General features: G+C 40.5%; 1 protein-coding gene and 1 long non-coding RNA gene across 2 annotated transcripts; one reads left to right on the top strand and one right to left on the bottom strand.

The window, feature by feature from the left end:
• The first annotated feature begins 2,534 nt into the window (after nucleotides 1-2,534).
• LOC122874262 lies at nucleotides 2,535-4,673 on the top strand. The gene is made up of 2 exons (XR_006377583.1): nucleotides 2,535-3,320; nucleotides 3,430-4,673. It is a non-coding gene; the product is annotated as an uncharacterized LOC122874262 (long non-coding RNA).
• A 6,370-nt stretch (nucleotides 4,674-11,043) lies between these two features.
• phlda2 (pleckstrin homology-like domain, family A, member 2) lies at nucleotides 11,044-12,046 on the bottom strand. The gene is made up of 2 exons (XM_044191862.1): nucleotides 11,470-12,046; nucleotides 11,044-11,347 (listed from the first exon to the last, which is right to left on the bottom strand). Exon 1 carries the CDS (start codon nucleotides 11,924-11,926, stop codon nucleotides 11,510-11,512), a length of 417 nt encoding a protein of 138 aa, XP_044047797.1. The 5' UTR covers nucleotides 11,927-12,046; the 3' UTR covers nucleotides 11,044-11,347; nucleotides 11,470-11,509.
• Between the last annotated feature and the right edge of the window lie 4,968 nt (nucleotides 12,047-17,014).

Here is a 17,014-nt window from a genome sequence, read left to right as displayed (position 1 = left end):
TGACATCCATGGGCGATGACATCATTTGGTCTTCCTGTCTAGAGCACAAAGAGCAAAATTACATTTTCAAATGCATAGTGATTCCCAAAACATTAAAATAATTTGCCTCTGCATTAATGGGAAAAAACCTCCTGGCTCACAGTCTGTGCCCAGTTTTCAGATTTATTCAGTCTGAATTGTGAAACAGGGTGAAGAATAAAAGGAGTCAGTGAGGCCGCTGGCACAGAGAGGTGCATTGCATGGGATTTTTGTGACTTACAGTTTAAGTTGTAAAAGCTTCAACAAATACCACTACTCAAGATGTAAATTCTGTTTCTTTTGGCATATAAATAACACAACTGTGTGATGCATGTAAGGATGAAAAAGATTACATTTCATGGATAAGGTCCCAGATTTCCGTAAATGGTCCATAAATGCCTGCGTTTACATTGTTGAAGTGTGCTTGGGCTGCATTTTAAGTGTACTGTCTAATTTGATTAATGCTAACCTCCAATACAACTGTAGCCTATTTGGCAAAAGGTTGCCACTGTGCTTGGTCTCGGGGCAGCATGTGGACAGAGAGGACCATTGTGAGTTCCCCTGCTCCTTGGGAAAGACCCTTGAGCCATGACAAACAGGATTTCCTCTTATTTCAGGCTTTAGTCTTCCCATGTCCTTATAGGGGAATTATAAAGCAGCTATGTGCAGTTCTGTCATGCCACATAAATTCATCTTCGGGCAGCAGCTGGTTTGATGAGGTTTTATTACTGTGTCCACTGATTGACCAGTTTGAGTGTTTATTAGAAATCCCATCAACATTTCAGATTTTTAAATATGTAACAGATGTTTTTCACAGCAGACATTTTGACATGTCATAGCATGAAAAGCACAGGTGTAATTAATGACATGAATGGTGGCTCTGTTCCATTTAGGAGATCCAGTTTAAAGGCCCTGGTATTGAACATGCTGGTTTAATTGAGCCATCATTAAGGTAATTGGTTTCACCTGTGCTTTTCCTGCTATGACAATGTCTGCTGCGAAAAGGTCTATAAATGCTCAACTATTTAACTCAACCACAAAACAAAATCAAAATGTCTACTCTTTATTTGGACTGTCTAATATTAGCACTTAAATTATCCACTGAGTGACAGCTGGATTATACAATTCAGCTAAATTAAAACTTTATTAGTGTTGATGTGCTTAATGTTAATTTTCAACATTAACTGATAATCAACAGCTACAGTTTGCAGCTGTGCTAGCCCCTTAGCAACCATTACCACACCCTACCACATTAACATTGTCTTACATGCAAAAATTAACTGATATTACCGACACTGGACAAGTTAATAATCAAGTAAACATGCTCTAATCAATATTTACCATAACAATGGTTAGAATGTCTCAGTGTAAGTGAAAGAGGCCGCTCGTAGTGATGGACCCACAGAGAATTATCACCTGACTCTGCAGTCCCCCTCAGCTCTACGGAGTATCTTATCGTCTTTCAGCTCATTGTTTTGGTTTTACAGCCTGAAACGTTAGTGTTCTGGTTCACTTTCAGCCACTAGATGACGCAGTCCCCCTCCCCCCAGTGGTTGCCTGTTCGTTCACAACCTACATATTTCATGGCCGAGTAGAGTAGGACTCAGACTCAGTCATATCAAGTGATAATTCTCTCATGAAAGTGTAATGAATTCATTTTGCAACATACATACATAAATTAGCTATAGATTTAAGTTACGTTGTGCGGTGGTGTTTCATGTAACGCTATCTATGGTAATCTCTGATATGGCTAGCTAGCTTTAGGCAACCCTTTTTGCAACAGTTACCGTAAAATTACATTTCAATCATCCTTACACTACAAGACATTAGATAAATATTTCCATTTTAATCCAATCAAAGAGTACAGTACATTGTAGGGATGCTATTAAAACCCACAGAGCTAGACATTAGACAGACAGCTACAGGTAAGTAAGTCAAAGTGTTTTCTTGCTGAAAACACATCTCATAGCAGGTAATAAAAAACAGCTGAGCGTCACACAGCAACAATGGCTACAGGGAGAAAGGACGACTGTGTGATCATGTCAGTATTTTCAGATTTTTATATTAACGTGAGTACCGTAGCTGTTGAGCTCAACGCAGCTGGCTACATGGCTAGCTAGCCACAAGTACCTCAGCAAAGTGTCTCATAACAGGCCTTAAGTTAGACTGCTATATGAGCTGACACCCTCAATAACAGTCATGTTTTGGATCTAAACAGTATAATGAGCAGATTTACATATGTTCTGAACTTTAATTTACCTTCGACATGACACATGACACACTAATTTTATAGGTTATTGTTGTTCAGACGCAAAGCTAAGATAGCTAATATGTGCTAATGTCAGTGTCCATGTTTTCCACACTAACTGGCAACTATACCACGTGATACCAACACTGTTATACTATTGGCTCATGATCCTTGTTAGAAGCAGGAACCAAATATCAGACATCTCACACAGAGATAAACAAAACAGTCATTTTGGACCCGTCAACATTTTTAAAATGATTAATTCACAATCAGATTTTTTTTTTTTTTTTTTAGGAAAAGCTTTCTAAAAGCTCTGTGGATGTATTATTTTTTAAATATAACAATGTTAGCAATATAACGTTTGAATTAGCAACTAGCTGGTGAAAATAGTGGAGCATTTGGCTGCTGAAAAGACAGATATTTCTCCCAGGAGTTGGTGGAGACCAAAAACAAAGCATATCTGCTGGATGTGTAAAGGCAATTTTTTGCTAACACGTTAGCCATATTAACTTCAAATCAGTATGCAGGTTTAACATTCAGTTATAAAAAAAACATACTGTCATTGCTATTGCTACTACTTCTAGTAGCCTACTTCTGTCCCTACTACTATAGCTAATGCTACAACAGCAATCACTACTACTATTTTTACTCATGTCAAACGAAAACCACACTTACAGCCTGGATTTTATTTTTGTAACTCCGGCCATCAGTTCTATCTATTATTTTACTATTGTACTCAAAATGCACAACCTGTATGATTGTCTGACCGCTCATGTTTATTGGACCTATTTTTAGCCATGTAGCCGCGTCTTGAGATCTCAGCATTCACTTTGGTGAGTGCAACTGATGGCCAGAGCTACGAAAAAACCCATAATAAGTCATAATAAATCAAAGTTTTCCTTTAAAAAGAAGAAACAGAATAAGACTGTGTTGTGTATTTTTCTGTTTCCTTTGTTTCAAGCTTCCTGCCCTTCATCCATCCACCATTAAATTCATAGATCAACCCACACAGGGTCCTGTGTGACTGCTGAGAAATCACATCACCTCAGCAAAGGTATGCAGACTCAGAAACACAAGCCTAACACTGATCAGCAGTGATTAAGCACCCTCTGCTGTGACTTTGAACAATATACTTCTGTTGTGTCCTGCTATGATTGATGTAGACATTGGTTGCTGGGTCAATTCCACACTGCTGAAGTGATCACGGAGCTGGAGCTAAGCAGCGAAACAATGCATAGGATCTGGGACTGCAGGAATGCATTGTGTGAGAACATGTACTCATATAAAGGGACTTTCCAGCCTGCTCCTTGTGGTCCTATCACACTGAGAAAGACATTTTCAGACAAACAGCCCTAATTACATAAAATGACAATAAATGAATTAATGTTTGCCATTTCTTCCAAAGTAAATAGTGATTTACTGCACCTCTAACCCTGACTGTTTTGTACACAAAATGCCCAAAACTGCCAAACCTACCACATAGGTAATGTCACATATTACTTAGCTTTATGACTCAACACTGACTTATAAATATTTCTTCAACAAATTACGGACAAAATGTCACAATATAAAATTATGGAAAATACTGATATGCTTCTGATAAACAGGTCAGTGTTTGGTGCCAATTAAACTGTAAAAACTGCTCTCATAAAGGTTTATCTTTCTTCATAATGTGTGTTTTTCCATTTATTTTCTCATGTCAAACCATTTCCTCAAAGTAAAGACAAAGTGAAGTCATTTAGCGGACTGCTTGTGCAGGGTGCAGTATCTCTGTTGAATTATCAGCCGATTAGATCGTGCCTGGTATGTTGTTGGCTTTGGTGTGGCTCGGGGGAATTCCTGCATCCATTTACACAACTCTTCTTCTGTAATATTCTCTGTGCTGGAATTTTTCCTTCCTCCCTTTATGTGCTCATTTATCTTTTATTTGCTTTTACCCGCTTTCCTCTTGTGTAATATTTACGGTGAACTAATTTCCTCTCACCCTGATAATGGCTCTGGACCCCCGGGTCATCATTACAGGTTATTACAGCCATTTGTTTCACCTTCAGTTTCACGTTAGGCAAAGTTGATCATGTTGCTGCCTTATTTGCTGCACCAACAATCTGATGTAACTTACTGTAACTCATATGAGTGACGATCAGCTGCTGTGGAGTTATTAAGTGGCACCTTGACCAGAGTTTCTGTCTTTCTTCTCATTTAATCAGCCACTACAACTAACACTGCTCATGCCAGCTACGCATTTCTTGTTCTGTTTATTCCAAACAAACTGCTGTTGCTGCTACCAGAAATGTAAAGCACACCTCTTCAGGTGCACCTGATGACCAGCGTGAGTAAAAAATATAAAAGCTTCTGATTGTATCACAGTTGTACTATTTATAATAAACACAGAGTATGAAAAATCTCATCCAGTGAATTGGGTTCAACTTTTCTCCAGACATTGTACCACCTGCATGATTGAGATGAAATTTCGCACACACACACACACACACACACACACACACACACACACACACACACACACTGATGATCAAAACAGACATTTACTAATATAAAAATGTTGAGGTTTTTAAATTCTGAGTAATGTCTTACATTAGACTTCCAGGCTGGGAAATGTAATGTTGTTGTAATCTGTTCTTGTTCTTGGTCATCTCTTCACACACCCACTCAGGCAGGTGCTGGTAACTAAACCCCCCCTCCGGAGCCCAGTTACAGTAGACTGTGATCAGACTCCTGAACCCCAGCTGCTCTGCTCCACTGTCCACAGTCCCATCATCTACTGTGATCCACATCTCTCTGTTATTGACAAGTTATATCCTCAAGGACTGACAAAAATCACCAAAATTAAATCACTTACCTCCAGTGGAATCCAGCCAAACAGATGGTTTTGGGCTCATTTGTCCAGGTTTTGAGAACATTGTCTCTGAGATTTCTTCCTCCACCCCAACACAATGAAGGTGAATGGAATTGTGTCTGTTTTGCTTACAGCATTGAAAATGACAACAACAATTCTTTCTTGTTTAGGCCTACTTTGGATAATCCACAGAACACTCTGGTAGGAAGTAGTTTTAATGAAGACTGTTGAAATTTCAGGTCTGTGGATTATCTGCGAAGCAAAGTGGACTCTGTTTGTGGAAGGAGATGTTGCTGTTTTGTAGCACCTATTATACCAAAATCTGTCCGATTCGGTGACCCAAATGGGGTCAATTATCGGAAGAAAGAAAATAGTTCCCACATGAAAGTGCTAACAACAAGGTCTGTGGATTATCTTGAGTAACTGGGTCATGATTTCTGGATAGATACATTGCTGTTGAGTTTTTCAGATGTATTTTTTTTTGCCGCTTTGAGCACCACAAGCCGAGTGCCATATAGTCCCATTATGTTAAAAAAATGCAGGCTGACTTGACAGCCGATATCTCCAAAACTCTGCAACTCACATCAAAACAATCTAGATGGATAAATAGCACTACGGGTAAGAGGAAAAATATGTATTTTTGATTTTGGGGTGAATGGTTCCTTTCTGCCAGAAACGTTGTCAAATGGTTGCCAAAACTACTTGGTTAGGTTTAGGAAAAGATCATGGTTTGGGTTTAGACACTGTGAACATGTTAGCATGCTGACATTAGCATTTAACTCAAATCAAAGTACAACCTCACAGAGCCGCTAGCATGGATGTAGACTTTTAATCTTGTTAAAGTGTTTTATTTAATGGATATCTCTGGGCAGAAAAAAACTAAGTTATGTGTGACTAGATGAGGTGAGAAATATAATGCAACTTAAATTTTAAAAAAATGAGAGAGAGAAGTGTTTTTTTTTAAATTATTTTTGGCAATTCCAAGTCAAGTCACTAGTAACAAATTACAAGTTAAACTACACGTCTTTCAGGTTTCTGAATGCTGATTATTAAAATGACACTGCATTAGAACATTTTCATTTCAAAGCTGTGTCAGTAGTGTTTTCCTTCAATGTGCAGGCTTAGACCTAATAATTAATTATTAAAGCTGTGAGGCAAAGGAGGACCTGTCTTGCACTGTTTATTTTTATTGTTACTTTTTCTGGGAATTTACAAGGCCAAAACTTGAATGTTTTTGCTTTCAAGTCCAAGTCAAAGCTGAACTCCTTACACAAGTCCAACTCGAGTCCACGTCTAAAGTTCTAAGTCTACCCCATGTGAAACTAATCCTTGTGCTGCCCTCTTCCTCAGGCCACAGAGTGCACGTGGAGCGCTCTCGTCCTCAGCCGTCCGCCCCCTCGCTGCCTTGTAGACATTCCTGACAGCGTCTCCTCTCTCTGTCTGAGGCCTCTCTCCAGACAGCTGGGTCTTCAGCAACATGATCCCCGCTCAGAAGAGTAGCCCCTGCCGACACTTTGTGCGTATATATACAGCGTGTGAGTGTGGTTGTGTATATCTAATACACACGCATGACTTAGACATGAGAGGTGCCACATTCATAAGATTCTCGTTGAAAAACTGGCGTACAAAGAGAGAGACTATCTATATTTGGGAAAATATCGCCTTACTTGAACATATGTTGAGTTTGCTTGTTATGTAGACTTTTTTTGTCTATATTTACGGAGTAGCGGATGTGGTCTGGACTTAGAGAGCTATTAGATTGCATCAAGTGAAACAGAAAACGTTGAGTCAATGCTCTACTTATGTTTTGGTGTCGTAATCCCCAAAAAGTGTCACTGAGTGATTACTGACTGTCCTGATTTCTGACCAGAGGTTTTAAAAATCGTTTAGTCCCATCTTATGTGACACAATATTCCTTGTAAATCCCCAATGTTGCTATCTACATTCAGTGTTGTGTCCTTGCTTCTGGGGTTATTTGAGGTGCAGGTTTGTGACTGTGACAATCATGGCCAGAGAGTGGGCAGATAGAGCTGAAGATGCGGATCTGGGGAGTTCTTTCCCTGTGACTCAGCAAACAGAAATGGATGTCCGATAAAAAACAAACACTGTTGTCACGGCTACAGACGATTAGGAGAATGACGCCTTTGTGAATAAGATGAGTGGGGGAAATTCGTCCAGTTTATTAGTAACACCATATCTGGAAATCAGATGACCTTTATTTGGATGAAGGAATGATAAATGGGAAACAGCAGTGAACCATGGCGAGCTGGATTTTGGTCAAGCACTCAGATTCATTTTTCCTCTTTTGCGGCCCAATTTGACTCTCAAAACGTTCAGTTCACCATAGAAACCTAGTGACTCTATATTGCCTCAGCCATGGCCTGAGGGTGTGTCTGTCTCTGTATCTACTAAGCTATGTGCTGAGGTATGCACTCACCTGAGCCTTGCATCACAAAGTGAAATACCTACAGAGCCCGTGAATAGCATTTCTCAGAGAAAATCCCATTCCTATGTTTAAAAACAAAAACAAAAGGCCAGGTACACGGCTGCCAGCTTTTTTAGATGGCTATAACGTTTGACGCTCATCAGAGAAAAAATAACAGTAAGTCACTATGTTATACAGTTAATAGAACATGTATGACAGACTACCCCCAGAGGCCTTGACTAATATCCTGGTAGTCTCTGCTGTTTGGGTTTTTTTATTTACATAAAGCACTAGTGTTGTGTCCTGCTGTCGTCAGTTTGCCGAGCGAGGAAATGACACATATGGTTGAAGTGAAACAAAGATACAAGTTCCTACATAATAATGACTTACAGGAAGCAGAGTGATACCCTCATTCAATGCGGGATGCTGTACTGAGCCATGACACATACCTGAGCAACCTGTAAATTATGCTGTGAAGTGAAGTGGTGTTAACGTGTCATCAAGCTACGCTACCAAACCTGAAGTGCTATTACTCTTTGAAATGCCCAGACAAGCTCTTTATGAGTCGTAGCGCCACATAAGGTAAGATGTTATGTAAATGTGGTGTCATGATTACAGTCTGAATCACAATTTGTCTATATTTAAACCTCCCAGCTACCAAATTTTTCTAATCCAGAGAAAGATGATTCCACCATGATTAGATTTGCCTCTTTCATCATTTTGCTAGAAAGTAAATTGATCATGTTTAACAAAAATTTCTATGCTCAAGGGTCCTCTTATTAGCCTTTCAGAGCTTTCAACCGCATCTTAAAATCATCTTTAAAGTATGGAGTATTTGTTTAACTGTCCAGTTATATTTCGGTACTCTGATTTACGTAATGTAATGTAAGGATATTTAGTCATATAAATATCAACCTTTAAAACTCACAAAGTGGGATTTGTGTGTAACTGTTGAATGTAAACTACACTCAAACCCCCCAATTCTCAGGCACAATGCTGAGGACATGACCCTAAGAAATTTTTCATGTTGAGGCAAACTACTTTAGGAAGAGGACAATGTAAAAGATTTATATCTGCCTATCAATACAGATTCATGTCTTGAGAAATTGTAGTTATTGCTGCTGAGCATGTGAAAAGAGTTTGTGTGGGAGAGATGGAAGGCATCTCAAGATGACGAAATGGAGTGAGACATGTTTCTTCTGGCGTCCAACCTTCACCTCACAACACCCTGCTCAGCTGTTACTCCATACACACTGCCTCAGCTTGTCAGCACTACATCTCGTGTTTACAATAAATGCCTCTGAATCAGGCATTAGTGTTCTGCTCAGTTTAAAAACTGAAGATTAATTGAAGATGTGTATGCGGGTCAGGGCCCTGCACACACTTGTCTCACATCCTCTCTGTTTATTGCATTTATCTTTTCATCAAGAATGTAACAATGTGTTCAGTGTTGCACAGCCATGCTCTGTCCACATAATGACTGCCTATGGAGTGATGACGCCAAGGCTACAAGTATGGCTTGAGTGTGTGCTAGTGCTGCGTCAGAGGATGTTTATACAGCCTGAGATCAGAGAGGAAGACAAAGAGTGTGTCCCCGGATTGGTGGTATGTGTCAACAGATGAGTGAGGAAGGAAAGAAGACAACCTTACATTTTGTGGCCAGACGTGCATGTGGATTATGAAATATTTTAACAGCCTCTGAAAACACTGCTTAGAGTCATTTCAAATGCATTTCAAGAGTTGCATAAACAAGAAGCACTTTTCTGCATCAAATGGTTTAGGAAAGAATATCAAGCACTGGTGACAAATAAACCATGTGTGGCCCTTGGCTCATGGGCAAAGGTGTGTATGTGTGTGTTTGTGAGATTAAAGTGGTGCCAATTTGTGAAGCAGTATTTTTAGAAAGGAGGCCCGTCCGCTCCGGTAATACTCCTCAGATCAGTCTAACCCTTTGATGCGTTCATTGTAGTGTGATCCTACTTCAAAGCTGCACACGGGGATGGGATGGGACGGGGAGGGCGGTGTGCCTCTACTATACACTTCATTATAGATTTGGCTTTCTGTCACCTCTGACCTCTGGGCATCTGTGCCCATAACACACTTCCCCTCCACAAGATCCACGACCAGAGGTATTTATGTGCAGGAGGGCTCAGGACAGAGAGGCTTTTTTTTTTTTTTGTTTTTTTAAATGAACACAGTTTTCTTGTCCTGACTTTCAGGAAAAACATTGTTAGTTAATTTTCCACAGTTTTAGCTCCAACACTGTTGGAGCTCCCCCTCAGAATCAGATCAGCTGAGTCTTTTAAAGACCCATCTGTGTAGACATTTGACTTCTTAGGCAATGGTTTTATGTTGTTCTTTTTTATTTTCTTTTGACCATTCCCAGAAATACTTTTTGTATGTGCACCAGTAAAGCACCTTGTATAACTCTTGTTTTCAAAGATGCTATAGAAATAAAGTTAACCTATACTTACTTATCTAAACTGTATATTTTAAGCGGCTCATATCAGTCATGACCGTGTGATTATTGTGGCTAAATGAAATGTTCAGTGTTCTGTGTTCTTCATAGACTTTCTATGTAGTTACAAACATAAGCAACCCCAGGTTCTAAAGTGTATTATTTTTATCTACTACAAATATAAGACAACTGCACATACATACAAAGCACCTGACTTATTAAATGTGCCTCACCAACATCGGGCTAACATCAGCCTCGCATACATATATATAACTATACAGCTAAATTAAGATAACTAATTGTTTCACATCAACTTTTTAACCTGCATTTTATTATCTCTCTTTTGAAGGCCTTGCAAGGTTTTCAGAATATGACTAAGGCCATGCTCACTGGGTTCATAACAATTAAATAGGTGTGTACCTGGTGTCACATTATATCCAGTCAAACTGCCTTTATTTCATGATAACAGGGCAGTAAAGTGGACTTTGTGCATTTTCTCTGCCTTGTAAAGAACAGAGGTGTCTGCAGAGGAATTTGTCATCACCTGTTGGAAAGCTGCCTGAATATCAACTAAAACCAATTTCAGCTTTTGTGATGCTCAGTCAGAAACACCACAGATATAAAAAGTTAAAATGTAACCTTTCCATCTTAAAAAGGTGGCTACCTATAAACCTACCACACCTCTGAAGCAGTTAAGGTGTGTTCAAGGTCACCACTGAGTCTTTGAAGTGTTCCTTGTTGCTGACCAACTCTGCTCTGCTTATCAGTTATGACTCAAGCCTGAAACTCTCCCATTGACAATAAAGAGTCACATTCCACCTGACAGCAGAGAGGAAAGGGACTTTCCGGTCCTCCACTCTCTTTCTACTGCGGTGTCTGGCATTTGCTAAGAAATGCTGCTGGTAAAGTGTCCCCAAGTGTCAAATATTTTACTGAATATTTACTGACTCGATAATGCTGTAATGAGACACTAACAGACCTGACACCAAGTAGAAAGGTTTCTAGTTGAGAAATGGAAAATAAAGTAGAGGAGAGCATAGTTATGTCAAAAATGCATGATTTATTCAAATAAATACACACTCAACATTGAAATGATAAATAATTTAAACAACGCAAGCTGTTTGCCAGTAACAACATATCCTGGAAACAAATAAATTAACATCATGGTTTTAGGAGTTATTCCTCCCAGGAGAGCGAACTTAAAAGTTTTGACTACTCCTGTCGGTTTAGATCAGATGTCCCCTCTATACAAGAGCTCAGTCCCGAACAATCCTTCATCTCTAGACCGGATGACCTCGTCTTCCTTTTGGTCCGCGTGTTATTTCTGTATGGTCCACACTGACACTAGAAGGAGGTAAAAAGAACCATGTCATTAGTTTCAAGATTCTCCCACTGCTTTCAGCTACAGGTAATGTTTATTTTGATCTATATTTGTATTCATATATCATGTCAGCTGTGTCCCTCACCATATTAGGAGTGGTTAACTTTGTGAGTCCCTACAGCGGTTCAGGGCGCCCTCGCCATGCGCCTCTCCTGCTGTCCGGGCGACGCGCTCTCATTGTCCTGCCGCGTTTTAAAGTCCTGGATGGCCTTTCTGTTCTGGTAATCAATCAGGGCCATGGTGATCACTGCGTTCCAGCAGTTCTCCTCCCCAGAGCACCGGAAATCGATCTCCTTATTGTCTGTGGTTACGATGGTGAAATACACGAACTTGCCGGTGCGCTCCACGCAGTCCACCTTCTTGATGGACTGCAGCTTGAGCTCCTTGCCCTTGGAGCGCTTCTGCGTGTCGGCGTAAATGTTGAGGCTGTCCGTGGTCAGGACGCACGTCTTCCTCTTCCAGAACTGGAGCAGGTTGTCGCTCCTCTTCTCCAGCTCTCCCTCCTTGAGGACCTGGCAGATCTCCTCCGCTGACATTTTCATTGTTTATGGCGGGCAGGTTTGTGAGCTCCCTCCTTCCCTGCTGTGTCGTCCGAGGAGCCCGAGGAAGGCGCTTCTCTACAAAGGCTTTGGTAATCCAGAGTGGCGTTGTGAATGAACCAAGGTAGCGCAGGATTTATATAGTCTACTCTGGCCCGAGCCCTTCCCACTTGACGTCAGATGATTTGGGAATGCATCAACAGTTGCCAGTGGAGTAATTCAAGGCCGTGTGGGCGGAAGCTGTGGCGCAGGCGGGGAGAGGGCCAAGGAAGTCCTAACGTGGACCTAATTACACTGCCAACATGTTAATTACTAATCCACATCCTGCTGCGGAGATTAGTCCGAAGTAGCTGCCCAGTTTGCAATGAGTGATTCAGTCTAAAATGGTTAATTACCAGATGTGCACTGAGTGAGCTGAGCACATGCTTAAAAAACCCAAAACAGTCTGGCTTATAAACTATTAAGATCATCATTCATTACACAAGGATTTTTGAATTCACCTTTAAAGTTTATCATCCAGACTTTTTCCATGACAGCCTGGTAATTCATTCCCTTTATAAGCCTTCACTGTGCCAAGTAGGTGTTTTGCCACCCTGCTCTCTAGTGATTCTTTAAAAAAGGGTGCTTAAGACTAAACCATGTCTCACCTCAGTGGTGTTTTACATAAACTCTGCTATTTCTGTCTGTGGATGTCAAGCCGCTGAAATGCAGCCAAACAGCCCACAAGCAGAGGATTCATCAGACTGCTTGTCAGCAGCTACACAAACAGAATGGTATCCTCTGCAGATACAGAGCCCAAAACAGACAGAAATCAGAAAGTGTGTTTTTAATGCGCTGTTAAACATTTTCAGCCGGTTCAACATATAAACGTAAGTTTCCCTCCTGCCTTAAAAATTTGAGTTGACTGAATTAAACTTGATTATTTAGTTAAAAGTCGTCTCATGAGAAGAAACAACCATGACTTATCTCAACATGTACAAACACCAAGTCTTTGTTTAGTTTGAACTCTCAAACAGTGCGTGCTAGGAAGTCTGCTAATATGCTGATTGTGTTTTATTAAAAACTTAATTTAACAAGTTGAGTGAACTCTCAGCAGTAAATTCATTCAACTTATCACTTCAAAAGACTTCATGTCAGGTGCACTCATGTTTAGCCTACAAGTTCTGATGTGGTTTGAAAATAGAAATATTAAGTAGTATTGACTTTAAATTAATAAAATGTATATATGTACAATAAGTTAGTAGTTAGTAATTAAGTAGTTGATTCCACTAAATTCCTGTATTTACAGTGTTTAAAGAGGGGTCAGCTATAATTCTGTCATGATTTAACAGTCACATGATTCTGATGAAACCTGAGGTGACAGTGACCAGGAAATGAAAGCTATATTGAATGAGTCAGATGCCCTTTGATATCGCTGCATAGGTGTGTCCACTCTGATATCGCTGAACATAGTACATACATAGTAGTCACACACATCTGAATATCGTTTAAGGCTGGTGCTGGACCAATAGAGGAGAGCAATGAAAACATGAAAAAGGGTCCGCACACTGTAGCTCCTTTAAGTGCTCATGCTCTTCTTCAGATGATATCAGAGTGATGTCGCCCTCACATCTGCCACTCCCATGCTGAGCCCCTTCACTAACAACTGACCTCAGTGTCACAGTGCTGGTTGTTCATGTCAGACTGACATTAGCAGACTTTAGATATCTATCACTGAGCTCCTGGAGCCTATTAGGGGAGGGCGGATCGATCCCCAAAGTATAGATAAGCCTACTGCATGCTACGTTTTTTTAAATTTACCATTGTCTTGTGTTTAAACATGCATGTGATTAAGTAAGTAATAGAGAAAATCATTTGGTGGTAATTAAAATATACTCAGAAGTAGCCTGTTAATTATGCATTCACATCTTAAATTCTGACATATTTTGCTCCCTAATATGATAGTAGCCTACATTAGCTGTTTTTAACAATAAAAAGTATGGATATTGGTGACTCTGGCCCTGGTATTACTTGGTATTACAAAACCAAATTGTACATTATTGCCCACCCCTAGCTTGTGTGAATCAGCAGGAGGAGGTGGTAAGAAGGCAGAGGGTTAGGGTCATCGACCCCTGCAGCCTGTCTCGTCCTGCTGGAGGATCATCACCCACACAAACACAACTCTGACCCCAGTGTCCAGTTCAGATACACCAACCGGGTCGCATCGCTTGTGTGCACAGTGGCGAACGTGCATCAATCACCCACTTCAGGCTCTCCTGTCTGCCTTGCTATCAGTTTCCTCTCACAGACGTTTCCCTCAGGAAGTGAAATGTCATTGTGGATTGTGGACACCCTCCCCAACACACACACACACACACACCGGTTCTTCAGAGTTCTCCAGTACTTATGCAACTAGCTGGGTGACCCTTTGGGAATTAAACCACTTTGTGCCCCCATGAGTTAGAGAGAACCACCCATAAGACTTCATACATCAACACTACTATGATCGCACAAACATTTGACAGAGAGCACCAAAGGCGTAACCATGGTGAATCACTTAAAACAGCTCGTGGAGCAGTCTGCTAAGCAAACCCTGCATGAGTGCTGACACTGGAGCGGGATGTGGCGGCCCGTTTAATCCTTCGATCTCAAAGAAAAGGAAACCACATGTGTGTACTGAGTCAAACAACATGCTGGCCTCGGTTGAGTGGAGAGGTGCACCACTGCCTTTTTACCACCCTCTTTTCTCTTTGTTGCCTGGCAGTGTGTGTGTGTGTGTGTGTGTGTGTGTGTGTGTGTGTGTGTGTGTGTGTGTGTGTGTGTGTGTACATGTGTGCATATATATAGGTTTTTGTTTGAGGGAGTATTGCGGTGGAGACTCGCAGACATGCCCAGGCAGTGACTCAGTGTGTGGTGGAGCGCCTGACTTTGGAGGAGTTTGCTTGCCAAACAAGGGCCAGGTGTGTGTGAGACAGAGTGTATGGATGAGGATGTGGAAGTTGTGTCTATCCCTGTGTGTAAGGACTGTCATTTATTTTCTCTGTGAAGACGGTTGGAGAATAATGAATTATATGCAGCAGCAGTGTTAATGTTAGTATGTGTTTCTGAGAAAATACAGAGAAAGAAAGACAGACAAAAAAAGAAAAGATTCTTTCTGGACAAACTAAACTAAGTCTGAAGAAGCAGTAATGGTTAACATGCAGAAAGTGGCCCTTGAGCTGAAGTGCACAAAACTTCACAAACCTCATGGAGCAGAACTCCACTGTGTCACTGTTTTCCTTGTTTTTCAGGTTTGTGGGAAAGTACAATTATTTCTGGTGGGAGTCAGACTGTGTGATGGATCTCAGGAGGTGTGTTGTGACAGCCTCGGGTTCAAATCAGCGTCCTCCGGTTCTCTCTGTCTCTGCACAGACAAAACAAAACCCCCAGAGACACACAGAGAGAGGAAGTAAGATAATGTGTCATCTGCAACAATTGAGGAGGGTTTTGATTACAAAATTACAAAACAGATAAAATGTGAGTTCCTAAGCACAAGCGTCAAAAAACAACTACACGTCTTTGCTCTTTTCACTGAGTTTACTTGAGTGTGTTGGAGTTTTGCAGCCGTGAGCACATGGGTGTGACAAGACAGGAGGTGGAAGGACCAGAAGGGCCCATAGTTTAGTAGTCGTGTTGGGGCATGAAGCTGTGGAGTGTTTACTTTGAGTCACAGCACACAAAACACCTAAAATACAGAGCAAGTCAACTGATTGAACCCTGCTGGAATTAATTAGTTTAGAGTAAAAATAGAGATTAATATTCTATTTATATTAATATAAGATTTGGGAGGTTACATAAAACAGGATTGCAGAACTCTGACAGAGACAAAATAAATTGACTTTGTTATAGCCATTGAAAGCAAGTAACTATGAATTTGAACAGAGTTCACTTTTGTAAGGATTTGATGATTCATTATTGTACATTTAAAATACGTTTTTATTTAAACCTGCAATAACTGATTTTTTTTCCCACCAGACCTGTTAACAAACAGATGCCTATTTTCACATACAGCAGATAAGGAGCAACATTAGTATTTTTTTGGAGTCGTGTCCAACATTCACACACCTTTTAGCTCTGTTTCACTCTCCACCAACTCCTGTGAGAAATAGCTGGCTCTTTAGCCGCTAAATGTTCCATTATATTCACCAGCTAGTCGCTAACTTTGTCCGTCTGCTTAGTTTAGTGCTGAGCAGGTAGCATACAGTTCAGCTTTTTACTGAAAACAGCTGATTGCTGAGGCTGAAAACAAAGCTATGACTGTAAACCAATGACTTGAAAGAAACTAGCGAGCTGAGGGGAATTGCAGAGTCGGCTGATAATTATCTGTGGATTCATTATCTGTGGTACAAGTGACCCCATGTGATCCACTGTTAATCTAAAAATACTAATTATAGCTGCTTTAACCTTTAAATTGGTCTAATAAAGATTTGAAATCTCTGATGAAAGAGAGACCTGGCCAGGACAGCAGCAATAAAGGTGTGTGTGGACTATTAACTAACTGTCACACCCAGAAGTTACACTAAGAACACAGAATTCAAAGACTGTAATAAACTGGAATATCCTGGGTGCAAACGTTTGCCATAACGTCACATTGCTAAAAACTAAATGGTAATCACTGTAGACGGTCATAAGTGTTCAAATTCAAATATGCTATCCATTTAATTTAAAAATGTGTTGGCTTGTAGTAAAAAAAGGTGAATATTCTCAGGAGTTTGGTAGTTATTGATTATACTGCTTACACTGAGAAAATACTTTGGAAAAGAACACATTTTCTCAACCCAGCTTTTGCATTTTTGCTTATTTCTGCACAATAGTGCAGATCAATGAATGTTGTATTGTGTCTTCATGCACATCATGTTTATGTACTTCATGTTAGCCAGTGAAGCCTCCCTCAGACAGCGAACTATACATAGTCAGCCTAACAATAGGGAGCAGTATGGATGAGTTGGCTGTGATGGGCCGCTGACAAGTACAGCAGAGCCCGCAGGTAACAGCTGCATACTGTGACACGTTTATGACTTTGGCCTGCTTCTCACACACACACACACACACACACACATCCTCTTCTGCTCT

The sequence above is a fragment of the Siniperca chuatsi genome, linkage group LG4 (genome assembly GCF_020085105.1).
Source record: "Siniperca chuatsi isolate FFG_IHB_CAS linkage group LG4, ASM2008510v1, whole genome shotgun sequence".
Classification (NCBI taxonomy): Eukaryota; Metazoa; Chordata; class Actinopteri; order Centrarchiformes; family Sinipercidae; genus Siniperca; species Siniperca chuatsi.
The sequence above is the reverse complement of the archived record's forward strand: the minus strand, read 5'-3'. Positions and strand labels throughout refer to the sequence as shown.

Coding starts and splice junctions, on each gene's coding strand:
- phlda2 (XM_044191862.1), bottom strand. CDS start 11,926: ATGAAAATGTCAGCGGAGGAGATCTGCCAGGTCCTCAAGGAGGGAGAG.